The sequence below is a fragment of the Delphinapterus leucas genome, chromosome 14, assembly GCF_059928025.1.
Source record: "Delphinapterus leucas isolate spDelLeu-1000000601 "Yukka" chromosome 14, BTC_Dleu_Yukka2, whole genome shotgun sequence".
NCBI classification, from domain to species: Eukaryota; Metazoa; Chordata; class Mammalia; order Artiodactyla; family Monodontidae; genus Delphinapterus; species Delphinapterus leucas.
The window spans coordinates 32,430,440-32,454,753 of record NC_143142.1 but is presented as its reverse complement, the minus strand read 5'-3'; the positions used below and the strand labels follow the sequence as shown (position 1 = coordinate 32,454,753).

Sequence of the window (24,314 nt, the reverse complement as noted above, 5' to 3'; positions counted from 1 at the left end):
GGAAACTGCCTTCTTTTCCCGGCACCCCTCCTCGACTGTGCTTCCTCCCTGCTCCTCGAAGACTCCCGATGCAACAGGCCCCAACACCGCTGGCCTCTCGTGGCCCACCCCCCAGCCCCCACCACCCCGCACCGCTCGGGAAGACCTCGGCCCCGGCTCCCCGGGTGCCGCTCCGTCCCTGCTCCACCGTCGCCCGAGGCGGCCCCAGCACCCGCCCTCCCGGTTGTCCTACCCCATCTGCTGCCCTCACAGATCATTAACCGTCTCATCCTCAGGGGCCACTTCCCCAAACCCGGCTGGGCCACACACGCAAAGAAAACCCTCCGGATCTCGTCGTCACCCAAAATGGCACCGCTTCCCAAATCATCTCGTAGTCAGGCTGCTTTTACTCAGGTAACCCCGCTGCTGAGGCTCTTTCCAACATCATGGGAACTTCCAGGCCACTGATCTCCCTTCCTTCTCACCATCAGTCCCCTCGCATCACGACTCCCTTCCCTTGTCTGAGTCTATCCACCAGTATTTGACCTTCTGTTGCACGTGACATGAACTCTCTTGCCTCTCTGACCTTTTATCACATCTGGTTGTGAAAAAAAAAAGCCAGCCATGAATCAGTTGTGTTATCCTGCTGCTCTGTGTTCTTCATAGCTAACTCTTCCTGGGAAAAATTACACAGCAGTGTGGATTAGGTGTGATCAAAACATCTGTCTTCAGTGTCACCTGAGCCCTCTAGGCTCTCCCAAACCTCCCACTAACCTCCCTGCTCCGGGACTCAGTCGCTGGCTCGCCTGCTGCTTCACGGAGAAAACAGGAGCCTGCTCACCGGTGGGCCTTCCTACCCCCCCTTCCCTCCCATCACAGTGCAGGGAGCAGTCTGCCCTCCCCCGAGTGAACCCTCACCGGTTAGGTTAGGATCTCATCTTCCTCCCACTCTTCAGGAGCTTTGGGCTATCAAATATTCTAATTGCCCCTTGACTACTGAATCCTTTCTACCAACACTTAAACACACTCCTGTTTTCCCCTTTGGAGCCACAACCCCTTTAGCTGCTGTTCCCTCTTCTCCTGTTCACAGCCAGACTTCTCAGGAGGTTCTCTCTACTTGCTCACATCCCATTTCTTGAACCATATCAGCCTGTCTTCTGAGGTCACCCGTGACCTCTCTGCATTAGGCCCAACACGCACTGCTGAGAGCACACCACACTCAGTGCCTTGGCGCTAGGCTGACCACAGCTGGCTACCGCCTTCTTGAACTGTTACTGTCCACTGGCTCTGGTGACATCACACTCTCGCCATCAGCATGTGGGCATTCTCTTCTTTGCCAGCTTTTCATCCTCTGGTGAAATTTAAAATGTCAGAGAACCCCAAGGTTTGTTCCTGGGCCATCCATTTCTTCGTTCACCAAATGTATACTATAGATGCTCAGAGGCTACAGCCCAGACACTCTGTACGTTCTAGACCAATGCATCCAACTCTTCACCCAACATCTCTGTTGGGAATCTCTTAAAGGCGTTTCAAATTCAACATGTTCAAAACTGAAGTCACCGCCTGGTCCCCAAACTTCTTTTCCTCTAGAGCCATTCGTCTCAATAAACCGCATTAATCCTTGACATCTTTCCTGCCCTCATTTCACTCCACCCAACTTCCGGCCAATTCTCAATCCCTTAGGTATTTCCACCTGCCAACTTATTCCTATCACTACTGGGTGCCCTGACCCAAGCCATCATTGCCTCCCCCTTGAACGACCTCAGCACCGTCCTTCATTCAGTCCAAGTCCCCATCTTGCAACCAGAGTGACATTTTCAAAACACAAATCTCACTGCATCACTTCCCTCTTAGCTTCTTTCAATGGCTTCTCATGGCTCTTGGGATTAAGTCCCAAATCCTTAGCCTGGCCTACCTGATCCCAACTCCTATCTACTTCTCTAGATGCGTCTTACTTGATCTTTCCCATTACTCAGTATTCTGCATCTATACTGGCCTTTTCCTGTCCCTTGAACCCACCAGGTTCTTTCACAGCTGAGAGCACTTGCATGCTGGAATGACCTTCCTACCTCTCAGCCTGGAAAACTCCTACTCATCTTTCAGGTCACAGCTTACATTTCACCTCCTCAGGCTAACTTCCAAGAGTAGGTTAGGTTCCCTTTTTTAATAGCACTTACCTCTACTACAAATTAAATGATGTATTTGTTTAGTGTCTCTCTCTCTCTCTCATATTAGAATCGTGAGCTGCGAGCCTGGGCGTACTGCACCATTGTGTCGGCACTGCCTAGTATGTCACATAGTCACTGCTCAGGACATGCTCACTGAATGACTCGATGAGCCTTCCATACCTCTTCCCTCAAGATGCTCAGAGTCTAGAAGAGAGGCTTACATAGAAACCAGAAATTGGCATTACAGTACGATTCTGTTGCAGAAAAGTACTGACCAAGGCTGGGTCCCAGTGTATGACGCTGTTAGAACAAATGTTTGCACCTCAAATAGATTTTTGTTAAATTTACTGAACAATAGGAAAGTATGCCTTAGACACTTATTACACCCTCACAACTCCGTGAAACGCCTTGAGGGATAAGCAGAAATAAGAGCTGCCCTACCCCAAGGTAGCTTTCAGAAAGAGCTTGGAAAAAGAAAACAATTATTAAACAAATGAATGTTTAAAACTTGTAAACAAGCCCCTAATTAAGACGTATGCTTGTATCAAACAGTAAAAAAAAAAAAAAAAAATCTATGAGAAAAGAAAGAAACACAGGGTATAAAGAGACTTTTCTCCAAACCGTGCCTCACAACATGCTCCCAAGGCCACCAGCGCAAAGACCTAGAACCTAAACCCACAGACAGGCCAACAAGCCAGTGCCCACCTGCCAGCCCAGATGCAGCTCTGTGCGGACAACGTTTCAGCAGCCTCCCAATGAAGGCTACTGAGTATTTCAGGACTATTTTAATGCACTTGATTCAATCAAGGCTTGAAGTGATATTTTATCAATTTCATCAAATATTTATCAATGCATATTTATCTCCAGATCCCTGATGGGTGTCGTAATTCTCTCCTTGTAGGATCTGTAAGGAGAGGCGTGACCCCGACTATCGGAGAAGAGTTATTACATTAAGAACCACAGCAAGGACATACAAAGAAGTAGTTATGGAGAACATGCAATGAAAATGCACAGAACCTAACAAGTTTTCTTGGTAATTTTGTGTGATGAAGTTTAATGGGTTGACTCGATGGTGAATTAGACAGAGAACCGTCTGTTGGTGAAAAGAAACCGGTAAATTCTGTAATAGTTCGTGTTATTGCCTCTAGGAAAAAAGGGAACCTATGATAAAATTAATGCTTTTCCCCAGAAGATAACTGCATTTTTGCCAAGAATATCTTACTTGTAACTTGGCTATTTGGAGAATTAGGTCTCAAGAAAAAATGTTCTCAGCTCGAAATCCCTTCCTTAGAGAGAGCATCGCTGACCGTATCACCCTTTCTTGCCTTCTTTTTACCACTTTGCCTGAAATGCCCTCCCTAGTCTATCTGCTCATCGCCTGGCAGGTGAGTCCGGGGCAGAAGGACATCCGCCTCATCTAGCTTGTTAACCGCTGCACCCCACCTGCCACAGTAGGGACGGCACGCAGGAGACGCTGAGTAAGACTGTGGTTTGTGAACGAATAAATAACTACAAAGACAGCAACAGTGACCACCTCTAAGCGCTGTTTTGGTACATCCTGACCACAGTGCTGTGAGATAATCACATATTATTCTCATTTCAGAGCTTAGATTGTCTAAAATCAATCTTCAGTCTGCTAACTACTGCGAGCTACTCGCTAAAACTAGCAGCATCAATAGCTCCTAATTTATTCCAAGTCTTCTACGAAAATTTTACTCAGGCAGGAGTAAATCTGATGGTAGACCTGTTGCTGCAAGGGAAAAAAGAAATGGAAAATACCCCTGTGAACTGGAAATTATCTGAGTAACGAACAATGTCTGTACTAACGCGAGACCACAACAAAGCATCCTCACGGACCCCCATTCTCACAGAGTTCCTCTGTTACCACAGCTGCCAGGGCGGACGCTGCAGGTGCCCACCCAACACCCGTTCCCCGAGCCCTCCTTGATAAGGAGCCCTGACTCGGTTCAGGGCAGCAACGTGCCCACGCCCAGCTGACACGGCCGCCTTTCCCAGCCTCTTTCACAACCGGAAGTGGCAGTACGGTCTAAGGGGAGGGCAATGCTGGATGTTCATAAATACTTTTTTTGCCTACTTTTAGGTGATGCTGATGCTGCTTTGCCCGTTTCCCCCTTCCTCAATCTTCACGGAACGTAGATATAAGGGCTCATGAGGTGACAAGCACAAGGACAGAAGCAAACGTGTTGAAGAGGGCAGAGAATGAAGGATGACGGAGCCTGGACCCAGGACCTGCCAGCGTGGGCCTAGCACATCAGTGTCTGTCATGTAGGAAAAACAACCCTCTCTTTGATGAAGGTATCGTGAACAGATTTTTATGTTACTTGTGGCTGAAGAAGCCCTACAATAAAACAGCAATTGCATTTTGTTTTTCCTTTTGTGAAATCAAGGAATTGCTCTAAAACAAAAGCTAGGGTTGCATGTGAGTGGTAGACCTGTTGTGATGTAAAGATGATGTAAGGGGTCAAAGGCAAAATCAAGAAATACAAGAGGCTGTTCTCATCTCTAGAAAATGAGAAAGGGAGCTGTTCTTATTTCAAAATGGCCTGAACTGGCAACTGGGAGTGATGTGGATGAGAAGGGTCCTCATCCCAGCCAGGACGGGGTAGAAGCTGAAATCATCTCCTTCCTTCTGAGCAGAAAGCAGTTTCCTCTCCCAACTGTTATTTGGTACAGAGATGACCCAGAGCAGAATGACAACACTGACACTGACTGAAGCAAATTAAGATGATCTATTCACTTCAACATATAAGTGAGCCCCAGATCGATGCCGGCCAGCACTACAAGTAAGGATCGAGCAGCAACATTCTTAGCCTTATTTCAACCCTCATTACCCACTGCTGGAAAGGATGCAGTTCAACCCCAGTCACTTAGCAAGCGTTTTATGGAGAAATGACATTAGCACCCGGTGGTAATAGCCACTAGAGTGGATACAGAAAAGAAAAACAGATTCAAATGTCACTGATAACAGACAAGCAAGATACATTATTTCTTCTTAATTTTAAAATAAAAATAACCACTGAGTATTATTCATTCATTTAAAGAGATACCAAGTGCTTGTTATGTGTATCCTGGGTGCTAGAGATACGGTGAGCTAAATAGAAGACCTGCCCACTTTGAGCTCACCTTCTGGTGCCAGAGACAGAGTAAACTACAAATAGAAACAGTGTAGGGCTTCCCTGGTGGCGCAGTGGTTGAGAGTCCGCCTGCCGATGCAGGGGACACGGGTTCGTGCCCCGGTCCGGGAAGATCCCACACACCGCGGAGCGGCTGGGCCCGTGAGCCATGGCCGCTGAGCCTGCACATCCGGAGCCTGTGCTCTGCAACGGGAGGGGCCACAACAGTGAGAGGCCCGCGTACAGCAAAAAAAAAAAGAAAAAGAAACAGTGTAACATCAGTGACAGTGCGAGGGAGGAAGAGAAAGTGACCGGGTGGCAGTGGGGACCCTGGTTCAAGGCAGAGTCATCAAGGAAGAGGTCCTGATGTTCGGACAGGATCCTGTGTGCAGTGGAGGCACGAGCCGTCCTGGGACAACAGCAGGAAGGCCAGCGTGGCCGGAGCCGCGTGGACAATGGAAAGGGCGCAAGAGGCGAGGTGGCGGGGGCCACGGTGAGGCCTCCGCCGGACGCCGGGCTTGACAGGGCACGTCTGAAGGACCAAATGGGGAGTGAGTCACTGAGGACTGAACTTACTGCAGCCTGTTCTTTGAGCAGTGCTTACTTCTTCTACGCAGAGCTCAGGAAGGGCTACAGGCTGGCTCTACGCTGTGGTTGAGGCATCCGTGCCTGGCATTAAAGCCGTGACCAGCATCAGAGAGATTCTTAACTGCTGGTAGTTTAGGGATGTCTGGAACCTTGAGGTGGGAGCCAGTGATCTGCAATGTTCTGAGCTCCGGTTTCTACCCACGTGGCCCGATCCCCGAATGAACATGACTCACAGGATGCCACCCTTAGGCACCTGCATGCAGGGGAGATGCTGGATGGATACAGAGCAGGTTAAAACTGCATTTCCCTCATGCGAGCTGCACTGAGAGCTGGGGAGCAACGTGGAGAAAAGTTATTTCAACCACATCCTTCCCTGAGATGCCACAGTGAGTTTGTGTCCGTGGAGCGGAGGAGAGGCCTGAGGACTGAGCTCTGGGCGACACAACAGGTAGAGACTAAAAGGAAGGAGGAGGGAGGAGGCCGGGAAGCCATGCGCCCAGGGCCAAGGCACAAAGGCTGCGATGCCTGGGGCTTGCAGTGGACAGACACCAACAAGCCAGACTGACCTTCAAGGGAGAAGGGAGAGAAGAAAGGGGGAAACAATGGCATAAACTACTTTTTTGAGGAGTTTTAGTAGAAAAGGTGATATGAAAGTGGGTCGTGGTCAAGAAGGTGTTTTCCTTACTATTTCTCTTTGAGTGATGATGGAAATGTTTCCGTAGAAGGAACCGGACAATGTAGAAGGAGAGGGTGTAGTTGTGGGGAAAGGTCCTTGAGTCACGGCCAGCGAGGCCCGAGCATGGCCGGCCTCCAGGGGAGGAAGGCAGCACGTGGGGACGGGAGGACCAGCTTCTCCACCGAGAGCTTTTATTTTCTCAGTCAAAGAGGCAGTGAGATCATCAGCTGAGATTAAGGGCAAGGAGAGTGACAGGATTCAATCTAGGACTAAACATTTAAAAATAAAGCAAACTGGTGAAATCCGCACATGCTCTCACTCCACGTAATTACGTGTCCGCTGTCTTTACTGTGGATTGGAGACCTTTAGGCTGGTATCCTGTTTTGTTTTGTTTCTTCCCACCCCACCCCCAGGGAATTTATATCATAGTTTGCTAAAAAGATTTAATGAAATAATTACCCCAAATGTTGGAGGATGCAAATAATAAGCATATCATTCCAACTGAAATTATAGGTTAATCATACCTATTCTCGATCTCCTGATGAAATTGGGGACAATAAACACCTGCTGTGCTATAATAATGAGTTCCTCAAAAAGAAGAAGAAAATAATGTAACCAAACACCATGGTTGCCTGTACTAGGTTTCAGGCTGTCAGATGTCATGATATATAAATGAAATAGAACAATAATTTTCTGAAATGGGAATGCAGTAAAATAATGTTTTAAAAGGATTCTAAAAATGCAAATATCAGCTGATCTAAAAATCCTTTAAAGCATAACAAGGGCAGTAATAGTAGAAGAGGGTAAAGTAACCACCTACCTAAGGTAGGAAAACATTCAGAAGGAGGTAGAGTCTGGAAAGACCAGTGGACATAACAGTAATCACACTGGTTCCACCTCACAGAGTGCCCTGGGGTAAGAAGAGACAGCAGCGTGGACAGAGCAGACCCGAGAGAGCTTCTGGGCAGCCACGGTGAAAAGTGAAACGTGTCACATGGGGGCTTTGCTCCATATTTAAAAGGAGACAGCAGAGCAGCTGGCAAAGATTTTCTTAGCAAAATATAATAAAATGCACTTATCACATGTCGAGTTTTAAATGAGAGACCGAATGGCACAGTGTGCAGCTGGTAAACTACACAAGGATCCTGGGCAGGGAAGGTCTCCTGTCTACGTGCGGGCACAGGACCAGGGAGACCAGGGCTTTGCTGGAAAACGGGGCGATTTGGCCCAAGGGACCAGATGAAAGCACCGTAGACCTGGCCGTGCACTGGCCTGAGCCACCGTGAGGAGGGTACAGGGCTGGGAGGAAGTGTGAGTGGTGGTACGTGACATATGGCTGTAATGACATTAAGGACAGAGGGAGAAATACACGTTTGATCCCATACACCTCTCCTTCAAACATTCTAAAGTAAAGAATTTGTACCATCTATTTAAAAACACAAGACTAGGCTCTTTTTTTCATTACTGAATAGCACAGGCCTTCATAAAATGCCAACCTGCCTTGTAACCCGTTTTTAACCTTTCAAAAACTCAGGAAAGTGACATCCTTGATTTATGGAAGGAGAAACTGGGAGGGGTCCACAGAGATCACACAGAAGCACAGAATTTTAGGAGCAGAACAGTCGTACAGACACAGGCACACAGAGAAATTGGTTTACACGTAACTGAAGTAAATTGAATTAAACCTACTTCTTTCAATAACTGATAACCGTACTGTGAGGAACTGAAGGGTAATACAGCATCGAAAAGCATCCAGTACAAATACTATTTCACTAGACGGTCCTATTTCATTTTTTTCATTATTTTTAAGAAAGAAATCAAAGCAGATACACTTGTCTTCTAAACCTTAATTTTTATACAAATTCTCTCTCAAAGATAATATAAAAAACCAAGACTACTTTCTTACTTTCTGAAACTCCTAATTTAGCTGATCTTTTACATGAAAACCGCTTTTTTTTTTAAAATGACAAAATGCTTGGTTTATGTAAATGGGATTACTCCCACCTAATCTAAGTGAAAATGCTGCAAATCCACCCCCTCCTCTCCTCTGATTCTCGTGCATTCTCTCTCCCACTCTCGATTTCATTTCTTGGTTTCTACTTCCCTCTCTTCCCCCCCCCCCCAACTGTGCCTTGTGCAACAAGATACTAAATAAACAGAAGCCACAAGCCTGTCCTTATTCCCAGGATTTTCCTTATTCATGTGAAGGGAGATAACGGACAGGCCTAAAACTGTAAGTAAACCACGGTTGCTTATGACTTGTTTTTGAGCTTTCCCAATCCTTGAACTAATTTCCCCCCCTTTTACTAAAAGAGGAAATTAGTTAATAAGTTCCATTTTCACTGAAAGTGTCACACATAATTTGCTAACTAAAACATCAAACTGATTGGTTGCTGGTAGAAACGTCATCTGTTCTCGTAACCAAACATGTATAAATATAAAAGTTATTTAGAAGAATGAAGCACACCCTGTAACTCAAGACTCCAAAGTGGGGTAATTAGAACACCATCCCAATAACCTGCGGATTACACCTAAAGCAGGTACCCCGGCATCCACAGTCCCTCCTCAAATTGGCCTTGACCTCACGTGCCCACACTAAGAACCTTCCTCACCACGGAGCTTTTGGACATTCTTAATGGAAAATGCTGGGAGTCGCTTGAGAAACGCTTTTACATATTTATTAATAATTACGTTTCTCCCCATGGTTCCTACTCTAACCCTAACTTGACAGTTAATGAAGTTCCCACGTTGAATGACTTGAGAACAGTGTTGTCAGAACTGCCACGTTTCTAAGGGGAAGGAAGCCTCCCTCCTCCGTCGTGTCTGTAACAGATGCTCCGATGAAACGGGAGGAGCTGCTCACCTTCCCCCCCGCCCCCCACCCCCGAGACCCAAGCCCAGATCACAGTGACTCTGAATCAGGCTGGATTTCAGGCCTGAGAGACAACAGCCCTTCCTGGGTGTGTCAGAGCTGCCCCGGGGAGGGGAGCTCCATGGAGGGGACACCATCGGCCGGGCCTCCACGTGCTGCTGGACGGAAAGGGCAAATAACAGACACAAAGGCCTCCGTTCCGAGAAGGCGCCTGTCGCAGGCTCCGACCACCCCGAGTCTGACTTGCCTCTGGCTGGGCGAGCGTCCCCGGAGCACAGACCCTCACTGCCCTCCCTGTCAGTCCGGTCGGAACACCTGGTCAGAGACCATGGACACGGCGGGATCCCAAGAGCCTGGGAGTCCACCAGAGGACAGAGGAAGGGGCACAAAGATGTTCAAATATAGAAATCTCCAGGTCCCACAAAATCAGAATTCCAGAGGCAAGCTTCTGAATCTTATTTCTTAAGTGTTCCCCATCCAGGCTGGGAACCACTGCCCGAGTCCATCTGGTTATTTTTGCAAGGAAGGAAATAAAGGGTTAGAAGTTTAAATAATTTGTGCTAGACCATAAGTCGTATTTTGGCGGTTCGGACAAGAATTTAAGGCTCCTGGCTTGCAGCTCTGTGCTCTTTCCCTCTGCCACACTGCCCCATAAGTAACTGCTACAATCTCAACTTTTATACGTTTATACACACAATCTTTCTTAGTCAACCATCCCTAGCTTTAAAAGACAGCAGGAGTAGCCACGCATGTCAAAGTCGTCGTCACACACCTGAAATGAACAGAATGAAGTCTGGGTGATCACACCAGGCCACCGTGGATGGATATGGGAAGGAGCACGAGCTCGGAGTCAGAGACCCCACTCCTCTCCTCAGCCGCCTGCCCCATGCTCCCCATAATGGGAGCAGACACCCCAGCTCATGATGGCCCGGGTGTTCACAACGTGGTACCCACAACAGGACCCTCACCTCACACCCATCACTCACCTCCCCGACCCTGCCGACTGTCTAGCTGGCTCGTGGAAGGGTAACCCCCTGTGCTGGCCTTACACAAACACACTCTTCAGTAACTGTGACTGAACACTTTTTTTCGCCTCACTTGCTGAATTTAGAAGCTACCCCTAGAATAAGAGGTGACTCCACTGTGTTGCTAAATTTTCCCTGGATGCCTGGCATTGCATAAAATTAGGTCAGAGGAATTATATTTAAAAAGTCCCCTCCCATTCTGATGATTTTCATTACAAAACAGGTCCATTGACGTGAAAAAGAGGACGATGACTTCAAAGAAAATGATGGAGGATGTTCTCGCCAATCTAGAAAACACAACGCACATTGAAGAACAGAAACTTGCAAAACCACGTTTCTTTTACTCAGCTTTACAATTCCTCAGGACATAAAGGCTTTTCATGTCCAGGAAAACAGCCAAGTAAACCAGCAATAAGGAGAATGTAGGATGATTCAAGGGCACGGTGTCCTGAAGGAGAGGGTCAGGGCTGCAGAAGGACAAGTGGCATGCTATCAGCAGCTGTGTCCTGCTCAATGCCTTCAACTGTTTGGTGCTGACAGAAATAATGGTGCAGAGAGAAAATGTCTGTGAAGGGATAACGCCAGTCAAATTAGGAACATTCTAAAGAATGCTCTAGGGCTGGCGAGACACAGGAGAGGACAGCAGGCTGCTGGCCCAGCCTTGGCAGCTCTGACCGTGCGTCTGCAGCCTCGGCTCAAGGAGCTCCCAGACACGTGGGTCCCAGGAGCAGGGCATGGAGGAGAGGCCTGTGGTCAGGCTGCCGGGTGTGCAGGCATGGAGAGCTGTTAGCCCAAGAAGTGGCCGGTGTTCTGCCCTCTCTGATAATCACAGTGATCTCATGTGAAGTGAAACTCGCTCTTTTGCCAAGGAAAACAATTCTAATTTTTACTTTCTGGCTTAAAATGAATATCAAAACATGGATGAAAAGTAATGTATAAGCCAAAGGCTCTTAGCTACCCAATAATTCTGTATATTTTCAGTTCTATAAGTTTGTCATTTGCAGTATTCATTCAATTTTAGGTTTGTGTATAAATTTTCAACTTCTTGATTCTTGGTTGCTTAAAATGCAGAGTGAAATGGAAAACAAAACCCATAATCTCCATACAGCTTCTTTTATAATGCAAATATATAGTGTTTATTTTACATGAAAAATATTTGATTCTATCATCATTCCATGGAGTCCTTTACAGATGTATCTACTTATAAAATAAAATGGACAAGTATTTTTTAATCTTTCTAATACGAGGAAAGACAAATGAACAAAACATCTCCAAGATGCTAACAGCACTAAGCTTGTCTTTAAAGCAACTGTGGAGTTGCCCTCACCTACCTCCAAGCCCTAAGTGTGAGAGAAGAAGTAGGTGTGGACAGGAGAAAGCATCTCGGGAGGAGGAATTTCTGTCTCCTCACACCGAATCCCGGTGCCCAGCTAGCGCTGCAGTGCCCTGCATGACCTCCACCAAGGCTCCCAGAGGGCCAGCTCTCCCTCCAAGCTTCGTCATCCTGGTCACCAGTGCACAACTATGTCCCAAAGGACTTTCCAAGTCCTGGCACAGTGCTCAGTATACTGGTGATACCAAGTAAACCTTCATTCAGTGACAACAGAAACACTACCCCCTAAGAAGGGAAAACCTTCCCTCTCCAGTCGTATTTCCAGGCAGGCAGTCGATCACCCAAGGATCCCATCAATCAGGCCCTGTAGGGGGCCAAAGGAATAGGAGTATAATAATTGCATCTTGTCCCCTTTTCTTGAAGGCATTATGGTCTTCTGAAGAGGGTGACAACTCTGTCAGAGAAATCCTGAAAGGTGGACGTCCATGTGCTGACGTCCACAAACCTGGTCCGATGTGACTCATAAACTGGAACAGGGTAAGGACCGGTTTCACCCACTGTCAAACCACTGGGTTATTCCATGACTTTTAGAAGTTAGTGTGCATTTGTTTTCAGTGCCAGTGACTTTGCCCAGAGATGTACCTTGTTTAGACACAATCTACCAGCATCTGTAATGGACAACTAAGACCACCTGGTCACAGGACACCTCAGCTGTGAACGGCGTGTGGCTACGGGGAGCAGGTAACCCGCACAGGGCACCAGAGACCAAGCTTTAGAACAAAGTGAGTGAATCCTGCCCTCACCCCTCCAGCAGGTAGAGTATACAGGACGAGCACTTCAACAAGGAACATTTAAAACAGAAATATCATTAAGACTGTGAGTACATTTTGAAATGTATTATTTTCCCTGATAAGTCTATCATGTAAATCTGTAATTAGGGACTTCTAAAATAGCTAACTTTTTTTTTTTAACACAATATGCTGTAATTGTCTATCAAGTCAATGAGTACTTAGGGACTCTTAAAACTGATTACTTGCTTGCTGTATTTTGGAAGAACGAGTACTAAAGATTCCTTATGAAATTCTCCTTAAAACAGAATGAAATTGGAAATGTGCTGTTACCTGGCTAAGTTAACCATCTTCAATTTTTCCTTGGAAAGACATCTATCCATCATCATATGTATCATTCCATATCTGGATTATAACTGCATTAACTCCTTTTTTATAATCTAAATGAATTTCCATCTCTGACAGAATAAAATTTTTCTAATTCCCAATTCGAAATTGGGTCCCAAATGTTTCTAATCCCAAAGGTCCCAAAGAGGGCTTTATTAATCATTTATTCCTTAATGTAGATTTATCTCACTTAACAGGATAAACACTGTGCCAGGCCACATGGTATGGTATTTACGATTCATTCTGTCGTATTTATACCCCTGCTGGGTAATGAACTAAATGGAATAAAAATGAGCTATATCTTCTATCAAGTTACGTTCTGTTATGCTTATTTATGTTTAACAGTTAAATAAATTAGCAATGTTCTCAAGGCCCTTAATATAAGTTATAAAGGTTATAGATATTCTTATAGTAGTTTGTACTACTATTAATATACACTTTAACTTCATAATAATGTTTTGTTTATTGTGTAATCAAGCATCACAATTACTTCCAGACATAAATCAAGCAGAAGCTAACGAAAGAACGATGACAAGATTACTTAGACACGGAAGCCAGCTAGGAAATCTCCTTTTTCTGCCTGTCGACTTCCTATTCATGAAAGATTCTTTTGTTAGCTGTGGGGGATGTTTGGCCCACGTGTCCCCTACTAGGGCCTGAACAGACTAACTGCATAGCTACTACTCAAGACCTCACTCAATAAAGGTTGCAGGCGAGAGCCCAGGCTGGTCTCTCGAGATGCTTGTTGTTTTGGCATAAGTTATTAACCAACTCTTAGAGAGAGAAGTGGATAAACAGATAAATATTTATTGGAAGCCAGACACTGGGGAAATGCTGACAGACACTCCACTCATGAAGCTGACAGTCTCATGGGGACTAGTGACAGAAAGCAAGGAAACAGACAATTAGAGTAATTACGTATTGTGATATGCACAGAGGAGCAAAGGGAGTGGTGAGATGGAAAATCACAGTGATGTAACGTGGCCAGGAAGGCCTTGCTCAGACGGGATCATTTGAGATGAACTCTAAAGGGTGGGAAAGAGTCATATCTTAGAAGAGCAGGTGGACTGTTCTGGACAGAGAAGATGGCGTATGCAAAGGCCCTGGGGTGGAAAAATTTGCATTTAAGAAATGGAAAGAAAGGAGTGAGTGGAGCAGAGGGAGGTGAAAGGAAGACAAGGGGGTCAGAGGTGTTGCATGTTCACCTCACGTTCTCTCTCTTCCTGCATTTCCCCCTCTGGTCTCATCCCACCCCCCTCCTCAGGCTGGTGCTGAAGTGGGCATTTATTTATGAATAGGGAGCCCCCAGACAAGGCTGGGTGAGGGCCAGCTATCTGCCTCCTTTGGTATACTAAGGAGTGGCTGTGCATCACTAGGAAACGATCCCACATGAGAGAAGGTGATGGTGCAGCAGTGGCCAAGTTAATGAGCCCAAGGCTGTCCTGCTTCAGCACAGCCTGTGTGGGATCACAAGGGACCCAGAAGTTCATCCGTGCCTTAGTGAGGAGGCTCGGGGTCTCTGAAAGGGCTGGAGGGTAAGCAGAGGCCTGGGGTCAGGATACAAAAGCCATGTAAAGAGAGAGCTGAGGACTAGAGAAAACAGCCAGACCACACAACTTGGGGGCAGCATCTTGGGGCATGAAGATACTGGTCCCCCAGGCCCAAGAAGGATTCCTCTTTACGGATCAGTGAGGCTCATCCAGCCTTTTCCCTAGAAGCAGCTGCACACCCTGTGAGCTGCTGATTTTCACGAGCAACGTACTCTGACTGCAGACTCTCCAGGCATAAGGCTGTGATGCAATGTCACCTATTTCTGTGTTTTGCCCCCCACTTCCCATCATGCCCCCTGCAACGCTGCTGATGCTGCAAAACAGAGGCTGCTGTCCCTTTCTGGAAACGCAGGCTCAGCACTGCCAGAGGCCTCTCCACGGCTGGAACCTCATACCGGCTGGGTCACCCCCCACCCCAACCCGCATCTGAAGAGGGGTAACGGGAGTGGAGCCTGACCTGATTATAAAGGTACACACTGTGGATTCAAACAAGTCAGGAAGAACATTCCAACCAGGGCCAGAGGCCCACCTTTGTCTCTAACAAGGTGGGCAAACCACTGCGTCTCTAGGCCCTTGAATGATGGCTGGGGGATTGACGAGCTCAGAGGATTCTGGCAGGTTTATGTTCTACCTCCACATCGCTGGTGCCTCCCAAGGACAAAGCGTTTTTTCTAGTTGGCTGGAACTTTCCGAGAATAAGAATCAGATCCTCTCTCCTACACCTGCTGGGTCCCGCACCCTTGCTCAGAGGGTGGTTTGTTCCTCTCAAGCTGGGATGGGGCATTCACGGCGCCAGCACAGAGGCCAGTCCAGTCTGCTGGGAGGGTCGCCTGCCGGGAGAGGCTCTCCCTGGAGGGCTGGTGGCCCTGTGTCACCCATATCCCCACAGGCTCCTGTGATGGCACACTGGTACTTTTGTCATTTCAGAAAAAAAACCACTATACTTGCGCTGGTGAGAAACGTCGATTGGTTACCACGTGGCGCATCCAAACCTGCATTTAATTTAAACGATGATTCTTTTGTCTCCAGCTATATCTACTTTATTAGAGGCACTGGGACCTGTCATATTTCTATTTTATTATTTCTATCACTACCTTAAAATATGAACAAAACGTTTCCATGCAATCGAATATTTCCTTTTGTTTAACTCTGATTTCTAAAAGAGTGTTTAAAACAAGGCCTGAAGGGGCAGGGGGGTGAAATAAGTATAGACAAATGACCTTTATAAAGTGTAGGAAGTCAGGAAAATGACAAACAGACAGGTCAGACATTCAGCGGCCCACTGTGCACGGCGGACGGGGCCGAGCCATCCTGGTCCACGGGGTGGGGTGGTGGGGGGAGGTCAGCTAGGGTCAGAGGGCCAGGCCAGGGGGCTGACGAGCACACTTGACTCTGGCCCCGTCACAGGCATTTTTCTGACATGCATCCACCACCTGCAAGAGCTGTGAACGGTCAGAGCAGCAGAGGTGAGTGATACAAAGAGCCTGCCCCGCAGACCTCGTGGCCTCTGGGAGCCACCGTCCCCCCCTCAACCTGTGTCTGCAGCCTGAGCCTGCCTGCTCGTGGCGGCGGGGTGAGCCTGCGACGGGGACCGGCAGCGGGCGGCCCCTGCCTGCCGGGGAGAGCTATTCTAGAAAGCGGGACGGCGAGCACAGAGGCACAGAAGCACATCCCACCAGTCGGCGCGCGGGGACTGTGCCGAGAAACAGAGGCGGCTCCGGGGCCAAAGGGTGCAGGGGGCTTGTCCGGGAGGGGACACCTGAGCGAGCCTCAGGAGGTAGCATGCGGCGGCATCCAGCTGCAAGCCAAAGAACAGCAGCAGCTCAAGCGGAGACACACAGCTGGCGTGCTGCAGGCAGTGCCAGGGCCAGGGCGGCGGGCCAGGCGATGCCAGCTACAAACTGGCAGCTGCCATCTACCTCGACGAGGAGTAAACCACGAGCCGCTGCAGCTGCTGACCTTCAACACCCCCTGAAACGAGTTCAGGGTGAACTCTGTGCTTTGGGAAAAACTGGCACAACAGGTCTTCAGACAGTTAGATATTTTCAGGCGCTGATTTTATGAGCCCAGTTCTTGTATCTCCTTGTGTCTAGAAAAGCACTAAAATCCCTCATGGTGACGTCTGCTCCTTGTCACTAGCAGTAACCTTCTGCAAAAAATACGTGCTTGGTTGCACACTTCGCCCTTCACCAAAATCACATCTATACCAACCTTCCCCCTACATCTTTGGAACAGTTTCTCAGAGCTATCTGAAATGCTGTCTTCTGGGCTATGGTCCCCATTTTGTCCCAAATTAAACTTAACTCACAACTCTCATGCTGTGCGTTATTTTTTCAGTTGAGAGCAAGCAGGGAAAAGAGCAAAAACCCTGGCGGGAGCTTCCAGGGGCCCCAGGTGAGGACGCCAGGGCAGGAGAGCAGCAAGAAAAAGGTCACTCTAACGCAACAGAACAGAGGACAAAATCCTGCGGGACGACGAGGATGAAGAGACAATTCATCTCCCTGAGGACATCAGACAAAGCTTTGGAGAGGAGCTGACCCCTGACTGCAAAGAACTTCACCTTCTACCCAAATGCTGTGGCATAAACACTGGGCACAAGGAATGCAGAGCCCACCCAGAGGCCAAGGAGCCACCCCTGTAGACCAAGGAGAGAGGCAGGAGCAGACCGAAGGACAGAGGACAGGGCCGTGGCCCACAATGGGGGCAAAGGAGCTGCAAGCTGTGCCCACCGACCGGGGAAGGCGCACAGGAGAGCTGCTGACATGCGTCTCGTCAAACAACCAGAAAGCTACTGAACGACAGTGAGACTAACTTCATGTCTCTAGTGCTGTACATTTACGACTGCTATTGTGAGTTATAATAAGAAGTATATACTGAGTCTTCATCCCTGTCCTGGCACAGAGCTCTTAAAATCCTTGGAATGTCCTGTGTCTTCTGTTAACATTAATGAGGTGACTTTTGGAAAGCATGGAAGGATGGGGGCCGGTGGCCAGGAGAACCAATCATCAGAGGTTTGGAACTCCCAGACTTCCAGTCCAACCCCCCAAGCCCCGACCCCAGGGAGGTGAGAGGAGCTGGAAGTCAAGTTCAATCACCAATGGCCAATGATTTAATCAGTCGTGCCTCCGTAATGAAGCCTCCACAAAAACCCCAAAGGATGGCCAGGTTGGTGAAACCCTGGAGACTGGAGGAGAGTGGGGCCTGGGGAGGGCAGGGGAGCTCCGACCCCTCCCCCAGACTTCACCCTGCACATCTCTTCCACAGGCTGCTCCTGAGTTAGATCCTTTTATGATGAACCAGTGACCTAGCGGGTAAACTGTTCCTCTGAGTTCTGTGAGCTGCTCTAGCAAATCAAACCTAAGGAGCGGGTGGTGGGAACCTCCAGATCTACAGCCAGTCCCCCGGAAGCACAGGTGACCACCTGGACTTGTGACTGGTGTGTGAACTGGGGATGGGGATGCGGGGGCAGTCATGTAGGACTGAGCCCTAACCTCCAGTAAACAGTGTTAGACTTGAGCTGAACCGTGGGACACCTGGCTGGTGTCGGAGAATTGCTTGGTGTGGGTGAAAAACCCACACGCACATTGGAACTGGGTGCAAAACATATTCAGATTTTTATTTTAAAGAACAGCAAAGTTCTTTCATTCGTAGTTTCATGGGGCTTATGCGGCCTGCTTTTTTTTTTTTTTTGCGGTACGTGGGCCTCTCACTGTTGTGGCCTCTCCCGTTGCGGAGCACAGGCTCCGGACGCGCAGGCTCAGTGGCCATGGCTCACGGGCCCAGCCGCTCTGCAGCATGTGGGATCCTCCCGGACCAGGGAACGAACCCGTGTCCCCTGCATCGGCAGGCGGACTCTCAACCGCTGTGCCACCAGGGAAGCCCCAAGGGCCTGCTTTTCTTGTCTAAGTCAGTCATTCTAAATTTTTCAAACTGTCCTACATGTCATTCCAAATTCACTCAGAGATCAGCAGCCCCTTTATGGACAGTGCAATTATAACAAAGAACCATACTGGTTGTTTAAGCTTTAGGAAGTAAAGTCAACTCCCAATTTTCTGGATCAATGAAGAGAAACGGTGGCCTAGGAAGCAAATGTGCCTGTGCTCTTCACCCGGCCTTGCTCCTTCCTGTGGGGTCACTGAGCCCAGACAACCAGCAGCAGGCATTACGGTGGTCAAGGCATTTCATCTCCCAAGCCTGCGAGTCCCAGAGGTGAAGTAACTCACCCAAAGGCACAGGCAGTCAGGGCAGAATGGAAATTTAAACCCAAGTTTTTCTAACTCTGAAGTCTATCATCTTGCTTCTCAAGCTCGGTAAATTTCCAAAGCAAAAAACATCGGGCATCCCATTGCCTGGTGGATTTGTGGACAAATGATTAATAATATAATAAAAGAAATGAGCTCTATTTAAACAAATTTAGCATTGAATGTGACTGCGATTACAGTTTCCAAACGCTATGACTGAAAAGACTGCCAAAAGGCAATGCTGTAGCTGCCTGAAGTTGGCATGGGCTTTTGGTTCTGATATTTTTATATCTTTTTAAGGACATTCAGGGAATGCAAAGCACAACAGAAAGATCCTGACACCTTAGTGCTAAATCTTAAGTATTTAATTTTGATTCTACTTGTAGAAAAAGTCCACCATGCAGGATTATATGTCAGATAAAACAGGAAAATTGTGTCCGCATGGCCTAAGAAAAGGAGATCTCAGTCGGACAGTGGACACAAGGTGAAGTGCCTGTGAGCACCTGGCTGGTAACAGAGACTAAGAGGAGGTCATCGTCACCTGATCCTACAAGCTGGCGCTCTTCCCAGCTGAATGGGGACATTCAAGTTTCACTCTCAAGAGGCTTTTCACAGTTACCTTTTCAAGAACTTACATTTGTCCTTTGTGATTGAAGATTATGAATTATTAAATATCATGGTCTTGGCCAAAATACACTGCACAAACATTTCTACAGAAGTATGGGGCTATACAGCATGTACTACATCTTGGCTCGGTTTCTGCAGTGAGTATAAATATGTTGATTGAATGACATTAGAAATAGATACAAGCTCATTTAGAAAAACAAAATTTTAATTAAGTCTAATAAAATGTGCATGAGAGGGCTTCCCTGGTGGTGCAGTGGTTGAGAGTCCGCCTGCCGATGCAGGGGATGCGGGTTCGTGCCCCGGTCCGGGAAGATCCCACATGCCGCGGAGTGACTAAGCCTGTGCATCACAACTACGGAGACTGTGCTCTAGAGCCCACGAGCCACAACTACTGAGCCTGCATGCCACAACTACTGAAGCCTGTGTACCTGAAGCTTATGCTCCGCAACGGGTGAGGCCGCCGCGGTGAGAGGCATGTGCACCGTGGCAGGGAGTGAGCAACTGGAGGGAGGCTGCACGCAGCAGCGACGACCCAATACAGCCAAAATTAAATAAGTTAAAATAAAAATTAAGCCTTTTCCCAAGCCCTAAACGTTTCGTAGTCTTTGCAATGTTTGATCAATAAAGCTATCATATTATATGTAATAAAGCACTCAAGGCAATTGTTGAATCACATAAATATCACAAAAGTAAAACAACAGAGTACAAACAATGTCTGAAAGTTAAAATCTCTGAAAATACCTTAAAATATCTGAAAATTAATGTTGGTAAGATGACTTTATCTGCTCATATGTGATAAAATGTTCTGTGTGGTTTCATAGATCTACTTACAAAATGTATTGGGTTGGCCGAAAAGTTGGTTCAGATTTTTAGTAAGATGGTACGGAAAACCCAAACGAACTTTTGGGCCAACTCAATAATTACTTTGATCTGATTATCAAAGATATTGGACATACACATTTGGTTTGAATTGTATGAGTAAATAAGATCAACGCTTTGACTTAAAATAGCATGGGCAGTAAAAGATGATTTGATGTGGTTGTTTGTACAAATACACCCACAAGAGACGGGACAGGAATGAAGAGGCTACATGTGGTCCATACTGCGGAGCAAGTGGCCCTGCCAGCTCCCCACCACACAGGCATCTGACACCGACTGCAGGGTGTGACTTTCTGTAAACGAAGTTCAGAGAGCAGAGTGTAGCTGACGTATTGTCTTCAGAATCTTATGAGGCCAATGTTCAAGGCACTATGAGTCATTCTGTTTAGTATAAATGAAGTAATTCTGTTCTTGGTGGAAAACGGTGGAAGGGTAAGGCATGAGGTGAGCAGAGGACAGACTGCGACAGGCCTGGTACATGTGAAGGAGTCTCAAGCCTAAAGATACTGCTGAGAGGTTAGATCTGGGTTTTACACAGACTGTTACAGCAAAGAAACGAGACAAGATAGTTAGGAAGCTGTTGCAACATCAATGCTAGACCGTCAAATTTTGTTTTGCTGGAGGACCTAGACAAACCATTTGTCTTTACTTTCCAGTGGAAAAAGATTCTGTGATAAATAAGTAGGCAAATAAATACTGGAGTAGGAGTGTGTGTGTGTGTGTGTGTGTGTGTGTGTGTGTGTGTGTGTGTGTGTGTGTGTATTTTTGCTTTAATGATGGGGCCATGGATGATATATACTGAACCACACTATGAACATGTCTTAAAGTCTAGGTATTTAAAAATTAATAAGACTATGATGCAGATATGAATAATTACAAAAAACAGGGTTAAACAAGTAACCTATAATACACTGTATTAATAATAATTAATCCAAACAAACACGTTTATAACCAAAAAGCAAGCACAGCAGTAATACAATATCATGACCAACTGAAGACATCTAATTCCCCCAAATAATAGGGATTCCAATTACTTAAGTGCACATACTCAAAACAGGAGTCTTATAATATTGCCAGGAATACATGAAAGCCTGACTTAAGAAAAAACTAAATTTAAATATTTGGAAAACTCTAGTCACCTATTCATTTTAGCACAATTTCGAATTTTGTAATCCTTAATTCACGTAGTTTTAGGTAAAAATGAAAATCTATAGAATGTTACATCATTTTCTGATAGCAGCTAACACTAATTGAGCACATCCTGTGGGCCAGGCAGTTTTTGAGGTGTTATGCACGAATTTATCTCATTTCATCATTACAGATTATGAGACTGACACACTAATATCACCTCCATTTTCTAGATGAGGAAACAGGCACAGATCACACAGCTAAGCAAAGCAGTGATACTGAGATTCACATGTCAGAATTCTGACTCCAGATATCACACGCTCAACCACTAGGCAATCCTGCCTCTAGAGCCTGAATTTTTAGATTGGGAGGATCAGTGTGACTCACTAACCAGCAAATTGCAGACCATATTCTGCAAACCATTTGTACCTATGATGAGAACTCAAATGCAATGGTACTGGGAAGGGGAAGAAGGGGTCAGAGATGGGTTCTGAGAAATCAAGAAAGAGAACCATCAAGACTTGATGACTGGCTGTATGTGTGGGGTGAGGGAGGGGTAGGGAGGGAGCAGAGTCTAGAATGACTGCATGGGAAGCAGCAACTTTGGAATCAAGTAGCAACTACGGTAGAAAGACAAGCTTTTGGCTTGGGATGGAGCTGAGGTTCGATCCATAGACTTTGCGAAGCTTCTGAGACATTTGGGTCGAGAAGCCAGGTAGGCAGCCTGACCAAGGAACAGGTAATGGGTGAGGCGGAATGAAGACAGCTGTCTCTGTACCTGAAACGCTGATCCGGGCCCATCTCCCTTGAAATCCCTACTTGAGAAGCTTACTGGGATGAGTTAACATCAACCAAGAGACACCTCCCTGGCAAGATGGGATGCAAGATCAGGCAGAACAGAAAGTGGGATCAGCAAAAAGTACAAAGCAAATATGCTAACCCTTCCCCCCTCCATGGAACTGACCTTGTTCTCCCTGTTTTACATTCTCTGTATGCAGACCCTGCACTTGCTAATGCACTGTAAGTTGCATGAGGACCTGCACCTCATCCATGTGTAGCTTTTGAAGAATCTAGCACAATGTCATAATGTTTGTCAAGTTATTAAGTCAGTAATTCTCCTTATTTCTAAAAGAAGTTAAGGAGCTCTTTCAAAGACACAGTTAATCCTTTTAGATCTAAGTTTCAAGCATCATTGGGCTGGTTCACCCTCATTAACAGGATAGAAGGTTACCTTCACCCCAAGAAACCAAAGGGAGGACAACAGAAGCAGTGGGGGAACAAAGCAAACATAAGGATGGAGAGTGCTCGCAAAATGTCTGAAACTAGTTATTAGTCATGTCAGTCTAATCTGATCAGAGGAATCCTGCAGATGAAAGAATGAAATATTTTGGTTCGAGGTTTATTAGAATTTAGAATGGTTAATTACCTCCTTAACTTTAAGTACCCAGAAAGACAGAAATAATGAAGATACCGACATAACAGAAGGTTGTCTTTTTTCCAATTTTTACAACTAAAATTTTTTTAATTGCTGAAGTTTAAAATACTTCTGTTCTTCTAAAACTTTTTGAAACCTACTCTATAAAACAAAATCAATTAAGATAAGATGTTTAAGAAAACAAAAAGTACTTCAGCTAAAAGTGAAGGCCCAAATTAGATGGATTTAGACCTGGCTCAGTTTTCCAAACTAAAATGTGGAAAACAAAGATTCTGCCAGACAACATTATCAAAATAATTCCTTAATGTTGATAACTCTTCATTTATATAGAGCATGTCTTTTGAGGCTTAATTGTGAATAACTGGCTTTCAGTGTAGCTATAGTGCTGATTAATCAATTCACCTATGTGATACTGAGCTTTAAAATACTTATGATGACATGAAATAAACAGCATTAAGATAGGCTCCAGGTTACGTATTTAAAAAGCAACAACACAAAGAGCAAGATACTCACAATGCGGCACTTCCAGGGGATGACCTGTGATGTCACACCATCCGACTGGGTGAATGTCAGGGCTGTCTGTATCCATCCAGTAGTCATATTTGTGGTCCCAGCCATCAAAATGGACCTGTTGGAAATGAGAATTTAGTAATCAGTATATCACTATGCCTGTGTCAAAATATTAGAGAACATATCTCTGAAATTGAGATTAAAATTGCTGTAATCTCACATTTCAGCTGAAACAATATTGAAACTGTGCTATGAAACAGCTTTCTAATCTAACCACCAAAGGCTGTTGTACCAATTTTTCCAAAAAATTTAAAAAGTTGTTACATTAAAAAATCTGTCGGGACTTTCCTGGTGGCACAGTGGTTAAGAATCCACCTGCCAATGCAGTGGACACGGGTTCGATCCCTGGTCCAGGAAGATCCCACATGCCGTGGAACAACTAAGCCCGTGCACCACAACTACTGAGCCCACGGGCCACAACTACTGAAGCCCACGTGCCTAGAGCCTGTTCTCCACAACAAGAGAAGCCACTGCAATGAGAGGCCCGCACACCGCAACGAAGAGTAGCCCCCGCCTGCTGCAACTAGAGGAAGCCCGCGTGCAGCAATGAGGACGCAACAGCCAAAAATAAATAAATAAATTTATAAAAATAAAAAATCTGTCAAGGATTGATTAGAATTTGAAAGGATAGGACGAATCCGTTTTCCCATCCAAGATATTCTATGATGTTGTTGAGAGAACACTTCCTGTGCTGCAGCCACTGTGAGAACAATGTCAGCATCCTCAACAATGAGAGTCACCATCTGACACCAGTATAAACCTTACGCTGACGGGAAATATATGGACTAGAGTAAAAGGAAGCAATAAATGTCAAAATCCTGACAAATGAGAGATAGGGCCATTGAACCAAAAGAGGCAAAGAAAGCAGATAATATGTGATGCTAAGGTAGAAGGATTAAGAGCTATTCAGGGATGAAGCGTAAGTTGTCAGGAA

The 24,314-nt window shown here is 46.3% G+C and overlaps 1 protein-coding gene across 1 annotated transcript in view; it reads right to left on the bottom strand.

Moving 5' to 3' along the window:
- Window positions 1–24,314, bottom strand: part of L3MBTL4 (L3MBTL histone methyl-lysine binding protein 4) — a 303,558-nt gene that overhangs the window by 144,943 nt on the left and 134,301 nt on the right. Inside the window, exon 12 of the mRNA XM_089894942.1 lies at window positions 23,324–23,438. Within this exon, the coding sequence (XP_089751068.1) occupies window positions 23,324–23,438 (115 nt within the window). The remainder of the gene's footprint in view (window positions 1–23,323; window positions 23,439–24,314) is intronic.